At 35.7% G+C, this 26350-nt stretch overlaps 1 protein-coding gene across 4 annotated transcripts in view; it reads right to left on the bottom strand.

The window, feature by feature from the left end:
* LRP1B (LDL receptor related protein 1B) overlaps positions 1–26350 on the bottom strand; it is a 687296-nt gene that overhangs the window by 44534 nt on the left and 616412 nt on the right. For all 4 annotated transcript variants that reach the window (XM_065840662.2, XM_071810731.1, XM_071810729.1 and 1 more), the window contains exons 70-82: positions 25996–26102; positions 25013–25145; positions 21794–21916; positions 21160–21282; positions 20764–20901; positions 20133–20267; positions 18979–19098; positions 16520–16761; positions 9198–9421; positions 8825–8931; positions 5533–5649; positions 2375–2548; positions 1697–1822 (exon numbers count right to left, since the gene is read on the bottom strand). In XM_065840662.2, coding sequence (XP_065696734.1) covers positions 1697–1822; positions 2375–2548; positions 5533–5649; positions 8825–8931; positions 9198–9421; positions 16520–16761; positions 18979–19098; positions 20133–20267; positions 20764–20901; positions 21160–21282; positions 21794–21916; positions 25013–25145; positions 25996–26102 — 1869 coding nt within the window. The remainder of the gene's footprint in view (positions 1–1696; positions 1823–2374; positions 2549–5532; positions 5650–8824; positions 8932–9197; positions 9422–16519; positions 16762–18978; positions 19099–20132; positions 20268–20763; positions 20902–21159; positions 21283–21793; positions 21917–25012; positions 25146–25995; positions 26103–26350) is intronic.

The following is a 26350-nucleotide window of genomic DNA, read 5'->3' as shown; positions in this document are numbered from 1 at the left end:
AAATTTACAACCAGCGGTGAAACAATTTTAAAGCCTCTTCAGATCTTTCTCTAATAAAAACATGGTTTCCTGAAAACTCTCGCCCACTAATTAAACTGTGGTATTACTGAAATTACAGGTTTGACTTACAACCAGTCACCAGTGAAAAACAGTATTATTTTATTTGTCCTTTCTTCAACACAGAAGTAGTAACTATGGGTCATTTGAAAGAACTTTTAGGTGGCACTGTATCAGCAGAAAATCTTGTAAAGGTATTGCTGCATTTCTGGCTCCTGATGCCAAGTCCGAGGTACCCAAGGACCTATCTGAGATGAACACAGAGCTGACACTCAGTGGTCGGGGAGGGAGATGAGATGCTCTCTGAAGACAAAGGGCATTTATTCTGATTTGTCTCAAGAGTCACAAAACTTACAGAGTACACCGCTCTTTTTATTACATCTGGTTCAGTGCCATCACTTCACCCCTAACAGTGAAAACTGATGTAAACCAGCTGTAAACTACTTTATAGTTGTATAACTATTATACAAATATACACTGAGAGATATTCAGCCAAGGGGGTAGAGTAAGAAAGCATTCATTTGCTGTTTTGTTGCTAGAGCATGGTGTAGTACATATAAAAGTTGGTGCTGTAAACGCACTGCATAAAATGTACTCCTACATAAGCAAAAACCATGAATGGGTTTGTTATCTAGCACAAGTTTTCTAATACTGTTTTACTCTCTAATTTTTTCTTAGATTTCTTAATACAGAAAGAGAAATACTTCTAGACAGGACAGCTTTATTACTACCACATCATAAAGCACTAAAAGGGAGTTGTATTAATTCAATTTTTAAGGACTAGGCAGCATAAACAGGGGAGATTTTTTCCACAGAACGATGACATTTCAGGTAAATTAATTTAATTGCTAAACTGAGCTTTTAAGTACTGAGGATCTCACCAAAATATGCGTAACTCAGATTTCTGAGCCTGGAATTAAACATTTGGAAAAATATCTTAATACATTCCGACTTCTCATACACATAGGAAAACCTATTCTGATTTCTAGAACCTTTTAAAATTCAAGTTTTCTTTCCAGTCGTCTGGCCTCAATTAGAGAGGGAAGTCTTAGAGTACTAACAATTTTCTATGGAAAATATTTTCTTCCCCTAAAGTAGAGCCAAGAACTTAGGAAACCAGACTTCATGGTGAAAGAGCTACTGTGCCTTGATATTAGTTATTATGTTACTGAAAGATATAATTTTAGATAAAAATATTTCAGCTGTTTTTTTCTTTTTGGCCTGTTATTTCAAAGTAATTATTATTTGCTGTGTTGCTCTTACTGCCTTTTGACTATTGCTGCAGTCTAAGCAGAGGTGTTTCTTGGTGGTTTTTAAGGTTATTTTTCTCTCTTTGATCTGGAATCCAAAACACTTCAGAGCTTTTCAAACTTCTTTTGTCAATATGTATACACATTTGCTTTTAAATATTATCTCGTATCAGTTCAGCTGAGAGCTCATTTATCATTTTGATGAATATAAACAGGTTTTATTGAATCAGGGATTTTGCTTCTTCATATTTTGTTTCCATTTTAGATAAATAATACGTATGTTGAACAACATCACAAACTTCTTGGCTCGCAGGCAGCCAAGCCTCTTCCAATGACAAAAAGTGACCGGTTGTTTATCTTCTACTTTTCATAGGGTTTTCAATACCTACCCAAGAGGCTTTGATCAATGCATGTTCCATTCACCAATGATTTTCCTTCTGGACAAGCACATGTTGCACCAAAAGGGTTGAGTAAACAAATGAATTCACATGTCAGGTCCAAGCATGGATTAGGCACTGTTTAAAGAGACAAAACATTTAAAATATTATTTCTTTTTTTCTTTTTTTTTTTTTTTTTTTCAGAATAACACTGTATTCTAGAACTGGGAAAAATTCATCAAATATAAAAATTCTGATATAATTCCAGTTTCCTGGATATCAAAAGCCTGAAATCAGTGAACACACTCAGTTAAATGGCAGTGCAAGACTCACACCAGGACAGAACTTATTCCAGTTAGAAAAAAAATGTATTGGTAATGTGCAGTAAAAAACCTCATCTGGTTGTGGCTAAAGCTATTTGTATTCAGCTCTCATCCAACTTTTTCATGCTTCATTTACAGTGTGGGTACACAAGGCAATCAATTGTCCAATGTCCTTTCAAATGAGAGAAAAGGCACCAAAAAATCTAAATTAAACTTATATAAAGAAATATGACTCGATCTATTTTCAGTTTGTACCATTGGGCTCTGTTTTATATTTATACAACTTGGTTACTTCTTCCCGCCCGCCCTTACCCTCCCCGAGGTGAACTTCTTCAATATTGAATTTAAAGTAATTATGCTTACTCACAGTCCATTTGTTTGTAGCGGTGAAAAACCAAGGCACTTTTTGCTTTATCAACATCCACACTTAGATATTCTACAAGGCTCCTGCCAAATTTGTGTACTCTAAATGCACCATTTTTGGGACCTGCTCCGTATATGTAATCCTCAAAAACGTCAATTCTATGTGGATGTAGTAGACCTTAAATGAAAAGGAATGAATAAACGCAAACATATATTCATTTTCAAATAACAAACGACTTTTTTAATAACAACTTCCACTGCATTATTGCAATTACCATTTGAAATGCTAGTTTTTATACTACACTTATTTTAATTCGTGATAAAACACCAAGCCTCTACCAATTCCTAATTTTTAAAAGCTGTTGATTAGATCACATACTTGGATTTCCTATGCACAACTGGCTGCAGAATTTCACACATTTATCCACAGAATCATTTTGGTTGGAAGAGATCCTCAGGATCATCGAGTGCAACCATAACCTAACTCTGGCACTAAACCATGTCCCTAAGAACCTCGTCCACATACCTTTTAAACACCACCAGGGATGGTGATGCCACCACTGCCCTGGGCAGCCTGTTCCAATGCCTGACAACCCTTTCTGTGAAGAATTTTTTCCTAATATCCAATCTAAACCTCCCCTGGTGGAACCTGAGGCCATTTCCTCTTGTCCTATCACTTGCTACTTGGGAGAAGAGACCAACCCCCTCCATGCTTCAACCTCCTTTCAGGCAGTTGTAGACACTGATAAGGTCTCCCCTCAGCCTCCTGTTCTCCAGGCTGAACAGCCCCAGGTCCCTCAACTGCTCCTCAACGCACTTGTGCTCCAGACCTCTCATCAACTTTGTCGCCTCCCCTGCACTCTAAGTATTTCAATGTCCTTCTTATGATGAGGGGCCCAAAACTGAACATAGAATTCATGACGCGGTCTTACCAGAGCGAGTACAGTGGCACAATCACTTCTCTAGTCTTGCTGACCACACTAGTTCTGATACAAGCCCCCAGATTCCTCTCTGCCATCAGCTTTCCAGCCACTCTTCCCCATGTCTGTAGCGTTGCATTGGGTTGTTACGACCCAAGTGCAGGACCTGGCACTTGGTCTTGTTGAACCTCATACAACTGGCTTCAGCCCAACTATCCAGCCAGTCTAGATTCCTCTGTATCGTCACCATACCCTCCAGCAGATCAGCACTCCCACCCAATTTGGTCTCATCTGCAAACTTACTAAGGGTGTGCTCAATCCCCTCATCCAGATGATTGATAAAGGGATTAAACAGAACTGGCCCCAATACTGAGCCCTGGGGAACATCACTCGTGACTGACAACCAACTGGATTTGGCTCCGTTCACCACAACTCTTTGGGCCCAGCCCTCCAGCCCGTTCTTCATCCATCGCAAATCACACCAATCCAGGCCATGAGCTATCATGTAACATGGTGATACCTTCTTACTCAAACTTCTTTGACAGAGATGCATCTCTTCTTGATTTGAAGCCATTAAGAAACAGGACTGATGATACTGTGATATTGTGTTTCTACTATGATCCCCATTTACTGTAAAAATGTTTTCAATTATCAGCATTTATTTGTTCCTACTGTATTCTCACTTTATCAATACTTGGTACTCAGTATTTTATTTCAATAAAAATATTTGTGATTTCTAATTTGTTATTTTATAATTGTTTAATTACATGGGTTGAAGTCTTAGTCTCATTGCAAAGTAATTTCTAAAGTCTCCCAATTTTCCTTTGATCCTATTTCTCTAATTTTTCCATAGTTACTAAAAATGTCAACAGGAGACGAAAGGTGACCTCGCTTTACTGATCTTGTATTTCAGTATTAAATGCTAATTATGGAAGCAAAAAAGTCTTTGCATTCTGCTCTTCCCTTTATAAACCCCAAATGTGCTTGGTTTGGCACAATGTAGCCTTTCCATGCTGTTAATTTTTTTGAAAGTCATCAACTTACATGCCTGCTATTCTGTAGCACTGCTGTGTCTTTTTTCCCCTTGAAGAATAACTTCACATTTATTCTTAAAATACGAATGACTATTGAGACACATAAAAACACCATCTAGGATACTGTCAGTCTTCATACCAGCCACAGGCACAAGCACTAAGTACGTATTTTGTGATACATTACAATCTAGACACCATGAAATACTATAAGCAAAGGAAGTGCAAGCAAATTTATGAGGAGGAGTTACTGTTTTCTATAGTTTTTGGTCAGGCGCCTGCTCGGTATGGTTCAGTGTTACAGGAGGTTGTAGCCAGATCACTACATTCAACAAAGTAATCCTTCTTGAGATGACTACTTCCATGTCTATTGATCCACGTTGTGAAATAAAATGCTCTTAAAGCAGAATAAGATTATTTAAATCTGGTCCTGTTCAATTTGGATTTTGGGAGATATTTCCTAGTATCTTCCAGAACCCCCTGCTGAATTCCAGATCACTGGTTAAAACACTCAGTAGCTTTAGATGCAATATCATCCTGATGAAACTCCACTACCAACTGCCCGTTAAGCAATCCCCGCAAAATCCTGCTTTCAAATAGTTAATGTTTCCTCTATTTTCTAATCAAATCACATAAAATGCTACATATATTATCAAATTTTTAAAGAGCCAACACACAATTCCATAAAAACAAAGTTAGCTTAACCACAATCTCTTTTCTTATGAAAGGAACTTTCCTCATTCACATTCTGTTAGCAGAATTCTGTGATTACTTACTGACCTGAAAGCCAAACCCATTATTTTTCCCTGAAATGATTCAGGTCAACTGTTCTAGAAGCCATACAATTCCTGTGCTGTGCAGACAGCTCTAATTTCTAACTACTCAAGGTCCTCCTGTTGCTTGGTAAGTCGAAATAAGGCCAAGCATAAACATTAATCACAATGTTATTTGATAATACCTAAGCTAATTATTAGATAATGATCTTGGAGATTTGCACATCTCACTGAATCTTTGCTCCCCTAAAGTAGCTTGATCAGATTATCTTGAAGCTTAAATATCTGTTTGTTTAGATAATATCCGAAGTAATATCAAACAAAACAATGAATATTAGTTAATAATCACTGTTTTTTGCTTATGTAGTTTCTCTGAATAATGAAGCTTCAGCCAAATAAACTAAAATAGAAAACATGTTATAGAAAATCTCTTCGTACCTTGTTTAGTGCTCACAGACACAACTGAATCGGAACCATCAAAAAGAACGCTGCCAATAACAGATAACTCAAAATCCGCCCAGAACAGGCGCTGACTGAACTGATCAACTACGAGACCTACAAAGAAAATAAAGTTCAAATGTATATAAAATCTGAAAAAAATTAATATTTTCATTTTACTGTACAATTTAATACCGTCTCTATTCTTGTGTACACAAAATATGGTGACAACAAAAACACGAGACTGGAAACCAAGGAGAATAAAATATAAAACATCCTGTTTAAACCTTCCCCTTGAGGCAAATGTGGCTTTTCACTTTCTTAAACTTACTCTTCCAAGGTCAGTACCTTTTCAAACCCATTATCCTCAGCAGGTAAGGATATATACCAGGTGGGAATTAAATATAGAACCTAATCCCTTAATTTGCTCTACCAACAAAAAATCTATTATGTCAATAGATTTCTAAGCGGCGGCACCAGCGTGACCAAGTGTTAAAAACGGGGCATTCTGATTTCAGAAAATCTTCCCAAGCCATCTTGTTTCCACAAGAATACAACTGTGTTCTTTTTTTCTTTTTAATCACCAATACTTCACATGTAGTAATTATTACAGAATTAAAAATCAGATTATTTTCAAGTAGTGTTGCAAGACTTATACAGCAACATTGACACATGTATATATTTGCATGTATATGAAAAGAAAGCACAAGTGAGTGAGTAAGAGCATAAATGGGAATAAGAGATAGATAACATTGTGACTACCCAGCCTGCAGGCAATAACTAAATAGTTAAATCAAGCTGCCCATGTTTCACTAGAGGATGATTAAATTATTAATCAGCCATTTTAGGTCATGTCAAAAATTCAGCCTGAAAAAATATTTGAACCATAAAATAATTTAATTCTGAGCTTTTGAAGTTGTGGTGTGTTTTTAATAAGAATGGGAAAAAGTATTTTTCTTCCTATTTATGTAAGTAGGTAAGCCAGAAAAAAAAAATACATCAAAAGAAATTATACATAACAGAAAAAATTCTCCTCTTAAGGTCATAAATTAATCAGCTACAGATGAGAGGAAGCGGAGGAAGTCTGACGCACAGACCAGTGAAATGTTTGCAACTCCGTTAAAGAAAAGCACTTCCTGAAAAGAAACACTGGTGTGCAGACACACAGCTAAAGAGAATGAATTCTGGTAAAACACAATCAGAATGTGTCACCCTTGTGTGATACGTGGTGCCTGAAAGAGGGAATATTCTAGAAGCAGTTCCCAGTCTCCAGTTTTAAATTATTTGCATTTTAATAAGAATATTTAAATATCAAATAATAAATAAATTACATTCTCAATGTATCTTTCGTGGCATCAGAGATAACACAATGTAAAAAGGTACTTGGTTTTGTTTTATACACATAGCCCTCCTGTGATAGTCATTTGTATGCAAATCCTGTGAAGTCAAGCCCAAATGCTCAAATTCTCACTCTCCTTTACTTGAAGTAGGAAAGGTATATTTAGTAATAAATTTAAGAGCAGCGAACATAGATGTTCAGTAAAATCTTAAACTTCATCTAAAGAACAGTCATAAAGTATCATGTGGGAGAAAATAGGAAAAAATGGCTCAGAGTCTTCTTTCGCATTTCCTCTGCAAACACAAGGATCTGTAGGAAATATCTGGCAAAAAAATTAAAAGACTCCAAAGTTGCCTACTTTGTAGCATGAAGCAAAGGAGGAGAAGCACAGAAAGATATCATAGAAGTGTTTTCAGGCAGCACATAAAGGAAAATGCAATACTGTGGCAAGGCATTTGGGAAATTTCCTCTTGTTACTGGTAATTCTGCTAATTTTCATTCGATTCATATCCTTGTAAGGAGACAGAGGTCTGGTTAAATGTTTACATGAAACTTTTCTACATAAAATACATCAAGGAAAATTTTATTAAGAAAAGCTCTTGCGGTTGTGCTTCTGGTCAGGGAAGAAGTAAATACTTGCATTTTCAGCTAAGTTTGATATCATTATTACCTATAAAATTCAATGGATTCAATAATCTAATATTGATGGGGAAAAAAAAAAAGGGTTAAATGCCCTTTAATGACCAAGGAAGTGGTGACTGGCTGAATAGGACATAAACCTGGCAGGCAGACTGACAATAAGAGACAAAAAAACATAATTCAGGCAATTAGAACCAAATCTAATTATTGTATATCCAGTACATCCATCATGTTTTACATAAGAAGTTCAGCAAAGAATATGAAAGAACTCTGATACCTGTTCTCTTTCAGCCTGAATAATCAGAAGCTTCTTACTGAATTTACAATTTACTATGTATTTATTATTATCTTGGCTGTTCTTACCTACAGTGCATAAGCTTCCTCTCCTCAAAGCTTTCCTTACCACATATATAATTGCTTAAGTTGCTGTATTTCAATCTAATAATGTCAACAAAGAGTGTTTCCTTTAAGGGATGAGTGTAAATCTGCATACGCAACACCATAAGCCCACCTTAGTGTGGGACTTAACAGCCTCTTAAAATATTACTTGTGTCTGCGATAGTGGCAAATTCTGAGACACTCAGATATTGAGACAGCGTCCTCTTGGAAGAAGCCTCTGTTTCAATAGATCTGCGTACCAAAGTTGGACAACCCCTAATTTGCAATGCAATAGTAACAAATCATCATCGTAAGCCTGAAGAAACATCAAATATTGCATGAGAAAAGGGGTCATAAACAAATCATTTGTGGTTTCAAGACAGGATGCTGCTATTTAAGAGAGACACATTTCATCCTAGATTTACAATTTCTTTTGTCATAAAAATCACTTTTATCCTGGCAATGGAGTCATAATGGTAATTCATAAGACCTCAACATGTACTATCAAGCTTCAAAATAGTTCTGTAAAATACTGAGATAAATAAGTTGTTGCTTCTTTGAATACCTAAATCTTGTTTTACACTATTTTGCAGTGTATTAAGCAAAGTAACTAGAATAGGCTGTGAGATTTCATATGCGTTCTTAAAAAAATGTATCTCACCACTAACTGGTGTTCCCTTAATTGATTTTGCTTGTTATCGGACAAATCACATTTTAACTGATTATATATAGTCCTTTGGTACTGCTTTGTCAAATCATCATGTTAAGCTTTGTACAGAAGTCAAATTAAGATATATAATTTGAAAACAGAACTAAGAATTTTGTTTAGTAACTGCATATGAATAACCAGAATACATATTTGATTTGTTTTCCAAACTGAGAAAGTGGAATTCAGCTGACAAATCTACACTGAGGAAAAATGGATAACCTGTGTACCTGTAGGTCTTTGTAAATTCTTTTGAACCAATATCCTTCTCAGAGTACCATCCATAGATGATTCCTCTATGTGAGAGCGATCTCCAATAACTGTCCAGTACATCATCCTAAAAGTATTAAACATAAAACATAAACTGGATGTCTATACAGAACCTCAAAACACTTCACAGATATTAAATTATTATGGGGCTTTCAGCCTGCACGAAAGATGGGATATAACTGATCCTGATTTACATACAGATAAAGCGAGCAGGGAAATTAAGCAAGTGACTTGGAAAAAGCTAGACATTTGTAGATATCATTGTATTTCTCTTACTCTACTTTGTATTTTTGCTTGAATTACCAAAACAGAGTAATGTCGAAACATACACACCCCTTTTTAGGATTTACAGCAATTGCATACGGTTCTCCTGCCATGCTTGTAAGGAGTCGTGTACAGTTTGGTCCGTTCAATTGACCTACATTAATGGAGTATCTCAGACTAGTCCAATGAGTTGTATAGTAGCTGAACCAGTGCATCCTGGAATGATCAGTCCAGTAAATATTTCCAGCAACCCAGTCGACAGCAATGCCTCTTGGTCTTTTGAATTCTGGACACTAAAAGGAACAGATGTTCAAGTTAGATTTTATGGAAACGATCTTTCACAGCAGATTTATGCAACTTTCTTCACAGATCATTTATGTAACTTTTTATCATTAAGTAACTTTCACCTTTAATACAGTGAAACATGTAAAAAGACTGCATTAGGAAGACAAATTCCACCTGTAGGTGATAAACTCCAAGTGATCTGCTGACAGTTCTATTCAATGTAGAAGAACAAGTCACTGCTTCAAAACTCAAGCCTAAGGTTACCTACGTTAAAAAAAAAAGCACTTAGGCATGAATTACTTCAACTATTGATACTGAAGCAAATAAATGTTACATACTGTAATTAAAAGGGAAAGGAGAAGGAAGAGTCATTATACAGCTCTTATACTCTATGCAGAATACACAGAACTCTGATGTGATGGCCCATCCGAAAGGCCTCACTGAAAATAGTGCTTGAGACCATCCATATGTTTATGGCTGCTCTGTAGTCTGCCAAGGATAAATAAAGTCACTGCATTTAGAAAAATACATAAAATTGCCACTGTATTCTGACCAATACTAGTATGCAATGGTAAGGAAATTTTCAGTGTTCCTCATCCCATGCTGTTATCTGCTACTGTGTTCCATCACTGATTAAAACCAGAATTCGTCCAATATTCAGCTTCATATATATGAGGCTTGTCTGATTACAAGTTCAAAATTATAAACTATAACATCTCTATTATGATTTCGCAGTTATCATTAATGCCTAGATCCCCCAAAACGGTCTTAGGGATAGAAATTCACATTGCATATAGGAGATGTATATGAAAATGTTTCACTAAATTTTACTGTAATGCGTGCAGAAAGGATTAAAATTTGTATTTCTTACCTTAATTTAGCATATCATGAAAAATGCAAGACTTGCATGAGCTAAATACATATACAATAGTTTGTTTGTTTGCCTATAATGATAGCAAGTTAAATTATGAACAAAAAAAGTCTGTTCTTTGACAAATGCAGTAACAGAATGCTAACAAACTACGTAACTAAAAATCAGGAAAGAAAATGCTATAATAACTTGTTTTCCTCAGGTGTCTGAGTTCCCTAATACCACAAGACATTTGTAGACTATTTTCATCATAAAATTAAGGTCATTTCATTCTCTAGGTGAAATAATAGGACTGTAAGGGTGAATTTAGATAATTCATTGTTCATAAACCTTTAATTCTGCAAAAATGTCACGAAATGCATGTTCTAAAGATATACAGAACCCTGACTTTCTATTCTGATGAGTATTAAAGCAACAAAATCAATCACTGCATTTACAAAACAGTATTTCTTTAAAACTAGGTGATAGTCATTTTTTTAAAGTTAAACAAAATAATGTATCATAATTCTTTGTTATAAGATGATGATATTGGCAGCTTTTGCATGCAATAATGTTTTTTTTTTTCCTTTGTTACATTATCCAAGCAACATTCATGTAAAGGACATGTTACCCCAAAATGTGGGTATTTGCTGATAGGCATCATTGTATTTTTAATCCAAACTTTTCCTCTATAGTTGAGAAGAATTAAAAGAAGTGAGATTCCACCATGTTAAAGATCAAATACACAAGGACATTACCAGAAGTAATGCAAAGCAGCTGTGTAGAGCGAGAGATTAAAAAGAGAGAATAAAAATCACTAGCAAATGCCATGGCCATGTAATTCTCATGTTCATTAAGTTCCAGCCTAGCTACATCATATTTCTGATGTCTTATGCATCTCCTCATACTGTCTAGGAAATTTACTTACTGTAAATGAGCTTTTACCTAATAGCTTATTTGGATTATGCTAATTTTAAAGAATTCTTTTGCATACAGAATAAGCATGAAAATACAGGAACAAAATCACATTAATATTTTCTACAGTTATTTTAGCCCACTTTGATGCTAAATATGTACAACTTAGTACAGAAAATGAGCTTTGAAGCCTAATTGCTTTCTATCATGTGTGAGTTTCTGCGCAACTCCTGACCATGTCAGCTGCCAACTTTTGATCAGAACAGCTGCCTGCTGTAAAATCTGTTTATAAGGTAAAGAGTGAAGAAAAAAACCCAACCAAACAAAAAGCACTGGCACCACCATACAAAAAAACCCCAAACAAAAATCAATCAAACCACACACAATTAAATAAGAGGAAAGGAAAGGGAGAGAGAAGAGAGAGAGGAGAAGAGAGAGAGGAGAAGAGAGAGAGGAGAAGAGAGAGAGGAGAAGAGAGAGAGGAGAAGAGAGAGAGGAGAAGAGAGAGAGGAGAAGAGAGAGAGGAGAAGAGAGAGAGGAGAAGAGAGAGAGGAGAAGAGAGAGAGGAGAAGAGAGAGAGGAGAAGAGAGAGAGGAGAAGAGAGAGAGGAGAAGAGAGAGAGGAGAAGAGAGAGAGGAGAAGAGGAGGCGAGAAAAGAGAGAGGGGAGAAGGGAGAAGAGCTGCAGTAACAACTTGGATTTGGAAATCATTTTGATATAACGGTAGATTTCAGAAAAGTTTTCAATCCCTAGAGTTGAGTTTGGAGAAAATATGTTACAAATGCACAGCAGCCACCCATCACCTTGCAATGCACAGCATTTTAACACAGGAAGACTAAATTACAACTCTAATTTATATCATAAGCACATGGGAAGCAATATTTGATGTTCCTTAAAATACCTTCATTAAAAATAATACATTGTCTAATGATATATTATTATAACAGTAAAAATAAAAGAGAAACAAAAATACTAAAAGACTTCTAGACTTTTACTCTCAGAAACAGAAATTTTTCATTGACAGACAAGCACCCCAGTAGGTGTGATGGTTCACCAAACCATCGTTTGTATTACATACATAGAAACATTTAAAAATTCCAGCTAGATGATTAAGACCGAGAGGGTCTCCCAAGTACATAATTAAACCTCATCCGTACAAAGCTACAGCTTTCAGGTAAAAGCATAAGTTAATGCTATTACATTTAAGAACAGTAAAAACATTTTTATAAAAGTAACTAAAAAAGAAGCACATAACCTTTTGGAAGCATAATGTTTAAATCAGTGAACGGCTGAAAGGAGCAGTGCAGATGTTCCTTAAATATTCCTGGGCCTGAATACCTGTTATCATTACTGAGCACTATACAGGAGCTCTCCTGTGATAATGGAATCATGGGTGTATCTAGAGATCCCAAAGTTTGGAACTGAGCAAGAAATGCTTAAAAATAACAACTCATTGCCCTTGGAAGATATCTTTTCTATAATTAACACAGCATGAGGCAAAAAATACCCAGGTTGGTTAGATTAACAGAACAGGGAAGTGACACAAAACACTTCTAAGAGTAAGCTGGAAAAAGTTTGTAAGCCACACCTTACATTTTATAGATTTCAAATCAGTGTCTACAACATCAGTTAAATACAAAATTGCTTACTTAATTCATACAGTGTGTATTAACAGAACGTATTTAGGCTATGATCTCTTTTAGCTGAGGTTTGTAGAAATGTTAAGAGTTTGGTCATTTCTTATAAGGCATGGTTTTCAAATATGAAACCTCATATTTTTAGTAAATTACAGACGTTGTTGCAAAAAAGGCGTATTTAAAGAAAACAATCTAGAAATTGTTTCCATTCACAGTGAAACACTGAATTTCACTGGGGCCTGGATATATCGCACAAGTGGTTAAGGGCCCTTGTTAAGCTCTCAAAACAGTGGGGCTGGAGCAAGCTGCAAATATACTCGTAAAATCTGTGGTTTTTTTCTTCCTGTTATATGTTACAATTATTTTAAATGTTCAGCTTTGTTTCCTCTTCCATGAAAAACATGAGTTTGAGTGGCAAGTCACTGTGTTGAATATTCACCTCAGACAACTTCTACATCGCTCTCAAAGGATTATGCCAGTAAACAGCTGCCCCAGTTATCACCAATTCACTTACATGGTCTCAACTCAATAGAAAGCAATCCTCTTCTGCATCTGTCAATACACTCTGAAGAGTTGATATTTACTATTTCCTTTAATGCTTCAATCTGTACCAAGCTTAAAACCCCTTTTGCAGAAAAATACAAGAGATACTTAACACTATTCTCTGAGGAAGGCTCTTGATATGCTAATTCCATGGAGCAATTTTAGTTGAGATGGATTTTTGCATTAATGTAATTACCTGAAAATGCAGGTGACTTTGTTCAAGTTTACTGTCTTGATTTACATATCAAAGTCTAGATACAAAACTTATAATGTAACTTTTGAAAATTTATCCATTAGAAAACTTTGGTTAAAATTAAGGAATTCTCAAGGTTTTCAAAACCAAATTTAAGTGACGATATTAAAGCAACACTATAAAACCAATTAACCTACTCACCAGTTACATATAAGGCAATAATATTTGAGTATTAATGAGGTAATGCTGGGAAAATACTCTGAACAGTTTAGCACAGTGAGAAGTAAACGCTTTACAAATGTAAATGAAATGTGTCTAAGATATATTCAGATACAATCTGTGCATTTTCAACATACAGATTTAAAAAATAGCTTTGTAAGGCTTGGCTCAAACATCTTCATGAGCACTGACCTGCACTGAAGAGTGAGAGGAAAATGATGTATAAAGAAAAATATGATTTTTTTCAACACCTTGAATTAAGAGGAAGTGACTAGAGAGGATTCTTGCATAAAGGTGAAACAGAGATACGAGAAGGTAAAAATACTTCAGTACTTCAGAAAAAATAACAGTAATTCTAATAACATTTTATCACTTTAGTTGAAATAGGGAGACAGCATCAAATCAGCTAGGAAATTTTCAACCCTGGACTATGAAGAGGTCTCAAGGAAGCTTATATTCAGTTTTGTGGACCTGTAAGAACGTATATATCCATCAGAGATGTTGTGGGTCAGCAGACTACACTTACTCGTTGCAGAAGGCATCTGCATATTAACCAAAAAGAAATAAAATAGATAAATTACAGCATATCAAGGATAAGAGGGTCATTAGGGGCAGTCAACGTGGCTTCACCAAGGGGAAGCTGTGCTTGACCAACCTCATTGCCTTTTATGAGGACATAACGAGGTGGATGGATGATGGCAGAGCGGTAGATATGGTCTACCTTGACTTCAGTAAGGCATTTGACACAGTCTCCCACAGCATCCTAACAGCTGAACTGAGAGAGTGTGGTCTGGACAATCGGGTAGTGAGGTGGACTGTGAACTGGCTGAAGAAAAGAAGCCAGAGAGTCGTGGTCAATGGGGCAGAGTCCAATTGGAGGCCTGTATCTAGTGCAGTGCCTCAAGGGTCAGTACTGGGGCTGGTATTATTCAACATATTCATCAATGATTCAGACAAGGGAATAGAGTGTACTATCAGCAAGTTTGCTGATGACACCAAGCTGGGAGGAGTGGCTGACACGCCAGAAGGCTGTGCTGCCATCCAGAGACCTGGACAGGCTGGAGAGTTGGACAGGGAAGAATTTAATGAAATACAACAACAGCCAGTGTCTTGCATCTGGGTAGGAACAACCCCAGGTTCCAGTATAAAATGGGGAATGACTTACTAGAGAGTAGCGTAGAGGAAAGGGACCTGGGGGTCTTGGTGGACAGCAGGATGACCATGAGCCACCACTGTGCCCTTGTGGCCAGGAAGGCCAATGGTACCTGGGGTGTATTAGAAGGATGATCTTTTGAAGTCCCTTCCAATCCCTAACATCCTGTGATTCTGTGAGAAAAGCCCCCATACTTAAAATTCAGAAGACTTTACAGATTTGTTATTTTGTAATGATGGTACAGAGATGTGGCTATCAGGATTTCTTAGGCACAGATACCTGCCACATTTCAATGAGAAAAATGTCACAGAAGAATTACTCCGTTTCTTCAAGACACACTTTGGTTCTCAAAGTATCCTTCCCCAAAACTCAAATGACATACCTGACCTACTAGAAACGCTAGGAATAATTTTCTACTTTAGATGTACTTTACATACACTTTCTATCAACAAAATCTAGATGACTCCCTTCTGCGGTGCAGATGGAAGTGGTGTTTTTTAACGCGTTTTCCCATATATATGCCATGCAGACACAAGGTATATTTAGTGTCCATTGGTGTCTACATCCCCAGGCTTTTTGCCCTGCTGGCATCAAAGGTCAGGAATGTCACTTGTTTGCAAAGGAAGTATCCTTGGATGAAAGGTACTTAGAAGTGGTCACAGATGTGTAAGAGTTGAATGATAAATGAGAGATGAGTCTATTATTGCTAAGGCTGTTTATTCTACTGGGTATATAAAAGCATTCATGTGAGGTAAGGTCACCCTTGTTACCTCTTCAGAGTTTAAGGAAACAGTCAGAGAGCTGTTATTTCTAGCCTGATCTATTATTGGCCAAGAAAACATAAAAAGCTCTCCTCAGCCATATCATTTAATAAAAAGAAAATTTAAAAAGTAAATTTACACCATTATAGAAAAACCAGTGTAAAGATCACATTGCTATCTTCAGCACTAACACTTCCTTGAGAATTTTGTAGAAATATATTAGGCAAAATTACTATCAAACAGCATTTATTTTATTTTCAAGACCACTTGAAATTACTCCTTATTTGCTGTAAAGTGCAAAATGACATTTACGCTTATTCAAAAGAAGATACCATGCCGTTCAACATACAGAGGAATAAATATTTATTATTCTAATTTTAAAATCTTTGTCAGAGCATTGCTAGTATTACTGTTTACATGGTCTTTGTAGAAATTGGGCCGGTCTTTGGCCTACCTACACTTCCTGTTTTGCAAGTATTTGAAGTTCATGCTTCAAATTAATCTAGATATTGCTTATATATCTCTATTATATCCTCTCTTCTTTTATCTCTTAAAAGAAAAAAATCTTCATAGTACATAGTCTTTCCAAGCCTCCGGCATACTGCTTATTTCTCTGGAAAATTTTTTAAAATACTATAATTTTAAACTCATAGACACTCAATCAAGTCTGCCACAGCCTTGAATGGAAAGGCATTAATAGACATACATACCATTTGAATAAAATCACTACCAGATAGAGCTTTTCATTTACTAAATCAGCACATTATAGACAATCAGAACAGGAAAGTATCTTGAAAGAAGCTTGGATCATATGAAATTTAATTTTGCTCACTTACTATCAAGCCACTGTTACTTTGCCTTCTCTCTCTGTCATGAAGTTTTCTGTAGAAAATCCCTCCTGGATTAAATTGAGTGCTCCAAACAATCATGTCCCCTTGAAAATATGCATCCAACCCAGTTATCCTTGAATTATGTTCGATATGTGATACTTGATGATGAACATCACTGTAGTTGAATGGATATGCAAAACCCAGGATGTCAGTGTCATTAGCAACATAGAGAACTTGATCTTCAGAGCCTAGGGATTATTATAATGAAACAAAAATAAGGTAAATGTCAACTAATGCAAAAATCAGCATTTTTCACTCAAGTAGCTTTTTGGTGTTTATCTGATATAATTTCTTATATTGAAACTGTATTCTGATTGTTGAAGACTGCAAAAACACTCACACTCCAGGCAATAAACGCAACTCTTCATGCTCTGATACCAATATATATTACTTCAATCCTCTCCAAGCTCACATTATGACACAGGGCACTATAAGTCAGGAGTATGTAACAGAAGAATGTGAAAACTTCAAGGAGTACATAAAAATAGATTATGTTATGTATTGAAGACATATGAATCGCTATGCATAGTTTTATATGTGTGTTATGTCTAGAGGGTCCTAAATGTATATATTAAAGGAACGCAAACTGCCAATATGCATTATTTCAAATTGCTTAACTGGAAATTAGAAGTGGAATCATCCTATCTTTATTGAAGGCAGTGAAGATCTGAAATTACAACACCAGCAAACTATACCAAAGCTGCTACAGAACATGTGCAGTTGTGCCCCCTATCTCCGCATTTCAGATAGTTAACATTTATGGATACCTGTGAATGAGTGATACTTACAGATACTTAGTTACAGTTGTAAAATATGTTACCTATAAGAAAATGTCTCTGGTATCTATTCATTAAGTTCTGAGAAAGTTTCAGATTTGTTGGATACATTAGAAGGCACTTGAAATTGTTTAGATTTCCAATTTATATCAAATTTTTCATAGAGAACCAACTTAAAATAGCATCTGTCCAATGCATTTCCTCCTTATGAGTATGAAATACCAAAAATAATTTGTTCCCTCACTCCTGCTAAATACAAGAAGAAACAGGAGTTCCATTAAAGCACATATCAATGAGAAAAGAAGGAACCATTAACTGTATTTCAATGGAAATGAAGCTTGTAGAAAATTCAGATGTAGAGTAATAATTCACACATTTTTGAATTATAAGCCCTCGGAATTGTGTCTGTTTCTATAGTAACAAGCCACTATCCACAATTAGGAACCTTGTTCTTTCCCATGTCATAATCTGATTGTTTCTTGAGTAACAGGTAATGATGCTAAATCTTGATAGAGTCCACATTACTTATAGAGGACATTACTAATGAGTCATTAATATGATCTTTGTGTAAGTTTGCTTCAAAATATGAAAGAAACGTGTAGATACCCGACTATGACCATCTAGCTACCCAGCACGTGTGCACCTGCGTTACTGACTGATGTGCTACAAAGAAGGAAGAATTGAGATCAACGTGATAGAAGCCGTTATGGTTCTAGGACGTATGTCCACAACACGTGCCTGCTGGCCATATGGTTCAGATTGGGTACTGCTCATTCTTGTGCATCAGATACACACAGAGATGTAGAAGGAGCCACACTTTGTAACTTCAACCCTGGGTCTGCACTGAAGACTCCAAGTATAGGTGTAAGTCAAATTCACACTAAAATCTCACAAAATCACGGGGGAGATGCTAGGATCATACTTTCAGTTATTCAGATACAGAGGTATACATTGTGTTAACTTCACTTAGGAAGATGGATTATTGCTTGTTTCATTTCTAAAATGATTTAGAAGTTATGTTGTACCCAGACTTAACTATTACCTCCATTTTGTGTAATACTTCTGCCTTACGAAAGGCAGAAATAACATCTATACGTGCATGTTTCTTTACCTTCACTGGACCACGATCTAGGCAGCTGATTTATATGAGAAGTATATTCTTAGGTAACTAAGAAAAACTTCATTTAAATGTCTTACATTAGATTTCTCAACAAGACAAAGCAAAACATGTTAACTCCAAATATTACTTTTCTCCTAGAGGTCTAAAACATGCTTCTATGAAAGAGTTAATTCTTCCCTCAAGCTTCTATAGCTTCACCAGAATGCTTACATGCTACTTTATATAGAATCCCTGTTTTTCTTACTTGTGTGTCTCTGATTGTAAATAGAGAAAGCTGGAGTTGGAAATGGACTTTCATATTAAGTACGTTGATTTACATGGAAGTGATAAGAATGTCCTGCTTAAGGGAATGAAAGGTAAATCTGAGCAGTTTGGGGAATTATTTCTGTCCACTATTCAAGAAACATTTATCTAAAAATAAACTGTATATGGAACACATTTGTGGTGCCAACCATGCACATAACAAACGATTTCGTACCGCCAGTCTATTTCAATTTTTATAGCCTTACCTTTTGCTATGCAACTGTTATTCCTCTCCTTATAATTTTTCTCACATGCACATTTGTATGACCCCTTAATATTATTGCAGTGTTGGGAGCAGGCACCAAATACCATACACTCATTGATATCTAGGAGGAAGAGAACGGTAATTTATATACCTGGAGTTTAATACACTATTATTTAACATGTTCAGAACATCATGGAACAATGCAGATGAACAAAAGGAACTCGTAAGCATTGATATATCTTGCAACAGCAAAAGGAAGCCTCCTGCAATTATCGCTACTGTTATTTCTGCTGCAAATTATTTCTCCATCCTTCTTATATCAAACTATTATAATCAGAGCTTGAAATCAGCTTTAAGAATGCAAATGTACCTTACAGTGATCTCAAACATTCCTACCCCTGTTACAGCCAAAACTACACAATCACCCCTTACTGGAAAGGCTCCTGTGTAAACCTTTTGCTCAAGAGCTGAACAATGAAGTTTTTGTGTCCAACTATCTATTCACTTTGATAGTCCCACTGATGTGATCTCCACTATTTCTGTAAGTTACTGCTCACCAGTAAGAAAAGGAATTCACAACCTATTCTTCGGAAAGTAGATTTATCTTTGTTATCAACTTTTTCATTCTAACAACTATGTCTTCCTTTTTTTTTTTTTTTTTCTTAACCGGTGTGGCATCGTATATATTAAGACTACATTTTCTAAGTTATTTTACTTGCAATCTGTTTATTTTATTTTCAATTTGTGGTTTTATTCATCTTTGTTACTTTAAGCATCTCAAAATATTCTCATATCTCAATCTAAACACCAATCTCAATTGCTCAGTTAAATAATCTACTAGACCTTAAAACACCCATTTATCCCTTAGAGCATTCAATCATTTTGTAATTTGACCTGGAAGTTTTGACATTCACAATCAATGTTAATCTTTGATACCTTCTCCAGGTAAAATGCATAAATCTACATCCTGTAAATCCTTTCAGTTTCTTTTCTTGATTTCCTAATCCCATAGCTATGAAACAGTTTTTATTTTGTGGAAGAAAGTATGGACTATGTAATGTATATATATGTAATATGTATCTCTTTCTCCAGAAAATTGACTACACAGTTGACTTTTAACACTCTCTAGCAAGGGATGATGGAGAAGATCTGTACCTTCACACTGTCTGTTCCTCCTGTTCCTCTGAAATCCAGGTTTACATTGACACAGTATGGATGTTTTTGTTTGATTACAGTATGCATCATCTCCACAAGGATTCACACTATCTTCACATGTATATTCGGTGACACCTAAATATCAACAAAATGTCTAAAAACTGCTGACAAGATGTTTGAACTGTTAAAAATGAGATCTAAAATAACAAGAAGGAACAGATTTATCTTCATGTTAAAAGAGTAACAGGTACATTTTAAACAAATATATGACATTGCAGTATTTACCTACATATGCATATAAACCGACAGTATTTAATTCAGATACTTCATTTCACATCAAGAATTTAATACTAAAATTTATCTTGTTGCAAATATGAAATAAAATGCAATCAACACATAGCTAAACTACTTTGAAAACTCAAGAACTACTCTAAAACCTACTACAAGTTGAATTGCTATAAAATTTGCCTTCATCCTGTGGTACGTCAAATAGAATTAACTTATTTTAACTAAAATAAAACCCCTTGTTTAATTAACTTTTGTGTTGCTCAGTAGGTTTTGCATGGATGAAAGTCTCAATTATTTCTTTTCTGCTACCATAATAAAAGAATATCTTGTCAGCCAAACTCACTTATTTTGCAGTCTTGCTCATCCGAACCATCTCCACAGTCATCAAACCAATCGCACTGGAGCTCCATTGGAATACATTTCTTATCATTACAAGCAAACTCATCTTTTTTACACGGTCTTGCTTTATATGTGATTTTATCTATATAATTACAAATTAATAAGAGAAAAATAAATCAGTATTTAAGATTCTTAGATTATTTTAGACACATACAAATTGGAATGACCGTGAAGCATTAAGCAACTGGAAATTATTTCAAGCTTAATTTCTTTCAGTTTCAAATTCTGATCTACTAACCTCCAGTTAAGCTTTACTGAAGGCCAAGCAGATTTCTGTAACAAAGTTTGCCTTCAAGTTGTTTTCTTTGATCTGAATGCCTTGAAAGGTAATATCACCTACCGCAGTGATCTTCATCCGAGTTATCACCACAGTCATCAACCTCATTGCAAATCTGCTCGGGTCGCAGACAAACCCTGTTGTTTCTACATCTGTACGGCCTTGTTGGAGGGCATGGAAACTTTACTGTGTATTAAAAAAAAGAATTGGCTATTACCCAGCTAGTATTCTCAAACTTTCTTTAATGTCTCCTTATCCAAGCAATAAGCAGGCATGGGGAGACAGCTGTAGGTGACATATAAATGGTACCTTATTTTAACTTCTGGTACCTAATCGAATAACATTTCAACAACATTTACAATAGAAGTTCTTCATTTCGGGAACAGAATTATTTTGTGTGATAAGGGTAATTACAGTTCTGTTTGAGAATCAGTAAATATGACAGAAATAAAAGAAAGGTAGCAAATTTAATGATGATTAGTATTTCAATATATCTGTGCATTTCCTATTAATTTCTCACTGTATGTTATCTGAAATTACATGACTGGCAGTAACAACAGAAAACTATATCCCACATTTCACGCTAATATTTTAAAACTCAAAGAAAACTTCGATGCACTTGTCCTTATACATTTCTGCATGTTACACGTAATTTCTTGCTTTACTACGTGAGCACTGAAAAAATTTCATGTCATACCGCACATTTCGGCAACTTCATCAGAGTTATCTCCACAGTCATCCTCGCCATCACAAACCCAAAAATGTAGTTTGCAGAGGGAATTGTTGCACAAAAATTCATCAGCTCTACATATATTTCCCCCTGGGAGGATGAAAAGAAGAAAAACAGAAAGGAGGAAAACAGAAAAAGAATGAATGTCAATTCTTGCTAAAACCAGTACAACCATTTATCACACACTATCTGAAGAGAATGGCAGAGGTACTACAACTAAATGAGAAAAAAATAAATGAAAAGGTTGGAAAGGCAGAGCGAAATATTCATTTAAAAATCCCTTCCTTGCCCATACACTTTTTTCACTTCCTTTTCATGACTGTTAGCCAGGAATTACTTATTTGGCCTGATTAGAAAGAGCAGTTATCAAGGAAAGACACTGATAACTCACCATCTAGATATGTCCCCCTTGCATTTAGCCAGGAGATGCCTAAACTACCTTTCTGTCCGTAACCTGCTTTGGTGATGCTGCTGTTCAGAACAGACCTGGCTGGGAAAATCAGTAATTTGTGCTCTCTGGGAACGGTACAAACCAGCTGACAGAAATAAAGTCAGACTTGTGAAAGGCAACTTCGGTCCAGGTTTGCTTCACATACATGTCTGATCCTCCACCTCCTCCTACTCCCACTCTGAGCCACATCATGATCAGTACAGACAAAGCCATTGCAGTCCCTTCACCATGAGGTAACAGCTTCTTCTTCTCCTGAGGAGTAATAGGCTGAGCCAGGCTTCTAACTTCCACATCAACTATAAACTCAGTAATTAGGGCAGATCACGTCATGTAGGCACAGAGTAGATGAGACTAGGTGACCTCTAATAGTCTCTTCCTTTTTGTAACTTCTGAAACTTCTCATTAGGATGTTTACTGAATGCAGAATACAGCAAGAACAAATCCTTCCATGTAACTTCAGTATTGATTGAACTCTGAATCATTTAACAAAAGGGAACAGAGGGTGAGAGAAAATGTTTTAAGTTGGAGTGCTCGAGCTTTAAAAAGTGGTTCAAGTTGGATACAGTTTTAACATGCATAGCGGTAAGAATGTATTTGTTTCAAAATTATGACTTAATTTTACCACTACCAATCAACAAAGTTATGGAAACTTCTTGAAATTAATATAACACATTTTTATGGTAACTGGTTTCTCAGTTTCCTGAGAGGAGTAGAGTGTAAAATAAACAAAGCTGTGTACCTGCAGAGGAGGAAACAATGAAATTTTATATGATAACACCAGAAATCTCACTGTGGCTTCCCTCAGTGCATTACACCCACCTTAAGAGTTAGGTCAGGCTCCAGTGGCTTTTTACAGATTATTCAGTGCCCTGTTCACACCACATTAAAATCAACAGAAGGTTTTCTTTTGCTATAAAGGGTTCTGAATGGTTTGAATTTACTTTTTCCAGAAAATTAACTTTCATGAAATACCCACTGTGTAAGAGGATATTGGGAACTCTCACACTATGTTACCAACTAAAATTCTCTCCCATTGCAAATATAACTTGTGAACATTAACAGAAATACTCTTTTTTTTTATTATCCAAGGAAAAAACCATAAAATTCAAGTATGCTTCATTATGAAAGATGTGAATATAAATAATTGTGTGTGTAACCACAATATAACCATAATTCCAGTTGTACAATAAGATTGAAAAGAGCTATGTTTATAAATATGCGCAGTGGGGTACAGATAAATATTACAGAGATTGTTTTAGAATGCTGTAAAATAAAACTCCATTTGTGGTTGCCAGATTTTCAAAGAGGAAAAAATTAGTTATCAGTCAGATAAACTGGTATTTGTTTCATGTGATTGCTCTGCCTGTCGTAATTCCTTTACAGAATAGATTTTTATAACAGAAATCATAATTGTGACATAAATACAAAGTATTATAGCAATAACAAACTAGGCAAAAGGCTTCTTATTGCATTATAAGCAATTTGCAGTTCACAGAAGCTCCATTACACTATCCAAAGAATAATGTGGGCTTCAGATAAAAAAGCGTGTTACTGCTTACTTACACTTCATTGGTTTTTAAAGAGACACAGTCCAGCTATTTTAAAAGCGATTGTAAAATGGACTAGGAGTTTTTAAAAACTTCGTTATCTCAGTCTTCTTAAGTCATTCTTCAACACTTTCAAATATGATGATTTTTTTCTCGTTGCATCTAAATATCTGGAACATTCTTCCCGTTTTCTTCATATTCTGGTCTATATTTCAAACTTAATCAGCCCACATAACTTCTTTTTTATTTTCCTAGTGGTAAGTGTTGATTAGTAGACTTACAACAAAATAAGGGAAGGAGATTTTACCCCATAATCGCTCGCTTCATCTCTGATTCTTATTATTTCTTACTATACCACATTTTATTTCTGAAATTGCACACATATCAGGTGACTGTAGATGACTAATACACAGAACAACTCATTTTAAAGAAAAGGAAAGCAGGAAAATTGGAAAAAAAATGAAGAAGTTGACAAAATGCTGCATAAAATTTTGCTTTTGAGGAAATATTATTTAATTTGAGTGAGAATAGTTGTGTTTGTCACAATTATGGAATTACTTCACTTCTAAGAATTTTGTACAGTTACACTGCTACTGCCTGGTATCTGAACACAGGTTCAGTTCAAAAAAACCTTCAGCAACTATGAGAATACGATCTACAGATGTATTTCTCAAAAACGTATTTGGAAACTTAATCATAAGCATGAAAGTCTGAGCACAGTGTTTAGCTTCATGTGAATCAACTGGTGTGCATAGGTGTGCTCTCTAAGAAGAGCATGAATTCAAAATATGGTTTCATAGGTTCTGGTTAGTTGCAACATTTCATCTCCATGGAAGTAGATAGAAAACTGGGGTTTTCAAGTTACTTATTTAGCAATTTTTCATTATAGGTTATGGCTTTGTAATTTCTTGTTGCTTATAAAACTGTAAATTAATTAGACTTATTACAGATTCCTCTGATGAGACAGATTTTGCTTCCAGTAATAAAACAAACTTTCATAGAAACAATGTATGTTTTGTTTCATCCTGCAAATTGCTTGTGAAGCTACTGTACTGTCTTTGTCAAAAGAAGTCATAGAGCTTTCATTTCATCACTCAGAATGCATTGCCAGGGTATCCCTAACTTACAATGTGTGTTGATACAAAAAAAAACAATAAGGGAAGACTTTTAAAGAAAAGTGTCTCTTGCCTTGGTCACAGTTTTCTTCGTCACTGCCATCCACGCAGTCATGGATCCCATCACAAAGCCATCTGACCGGGATACAGTAGGCCTTATTTTTGCATCGAAACTGATCTTCTTTACATTCTGTTACACAATCCATCTGTGCAAATACAGATACGAACTAAGTATTACTGAATGAGAACAACTGCACACTTAAAGACCACCCTAACAAAATTTACCAACACTGTTTTTGATTGCCCTGAGTATTTAATACAATAAAGTTGTTCCTGATGATGCACAATTAAATAGTTTCTGAAGTCCAAATGAAATCGTAACTACACGCTACATATATTCTGTTGTTACTTATTTATGTCATTTAGTATTAGCAATGGAAACAATGACGAGATTGACATTTCTGAAGTCAACTGCCTTAAGAGAACCAGCCCTGGAAACCTCCAGAGTGGATGGTGGCATTTGGCTCAGGGAGCCTTCAGGCTCTAACTGGCACCTTCATGGCTCTGAGAAATAACACTTCTTTTCAGTCTTTTTTCTTGAAGTTATCCATGAAGGTTGATCATTTTTTAAAAAGATACCAACAGTGCAACATGTACAAGCACATGGCATGAAGGCCCACAGAGGGTGAGGTGCCTACTAGGATTGCGTTAGGTGAATCTAGAGGACAAAGGGAGCCAAATGTGACACAAACTTGTCCACCCTGACAGTATGGAGCGGTTCCTGAAGCAAATTTCACCAGAACCATGCTCAGGTTTTGACTTACAGGACACAAGTTTGTCTAGTCCAAAAGGTGGTCATGGAGCAAACAAACATAATGAAGTGTAACTACCAGGGAATCAAAATCATGTGGGTTAATTATCTGCCAGTGTTCAATGGATGCAAAAACCCCTGAACATTTGCCCTTTAAATTATTTTCAGATCTTAAACTGTTACAAATTTCATGTCAGACAGTGGGAAAAAAAAAAAACAAAAAAACCCAGAAATTTGTTGGCTACCTCATCAGATCCATCAGCACAGTCATACTCTCCATTACATCTCAAAGATGCTGAAATGCATCCTCCACTTGCACACACGTACTCACTTGAAGAGCAGGTTGGTGATGCTGGTTACAAACACATATTTTAGCATAAAAAAAAGAGACAATTTATAAACAAGTTGCTTTATAATTTAATGTTTTCACCTGGTTAACATAGTGAGCAAACATGTATTTGAAGCTGACCAGAGCTTCTCCAAACATTTGTAAACTTTCATGAAATACTTGACAAAACAGAAATGTTGCATCCTAAGTGAATTGTATAATGACACTGAAAGGATATTTGTGTTTTACCTCTGAGAAATTTTGTTTTGTGT

The sequence above is a fragment of the Patagioenas fasciata genome, chromosome 7, assembly GCF_037038585.1.
Source record: "Patagioenas fasciata isolate bPatFas1 chromosome 7, bPatFas1.hap1, whole genome shotgun sequence".
Taxonomy (NCBI): Eukaryota; Metazoa; Chordata; class Aves; order Columbiformes; family Columbidae; genus Patagioenas; species Patagioenas fasciata.
This window is presented reverse-complemented; position numbering and strand designations above follow the sequence as displayed.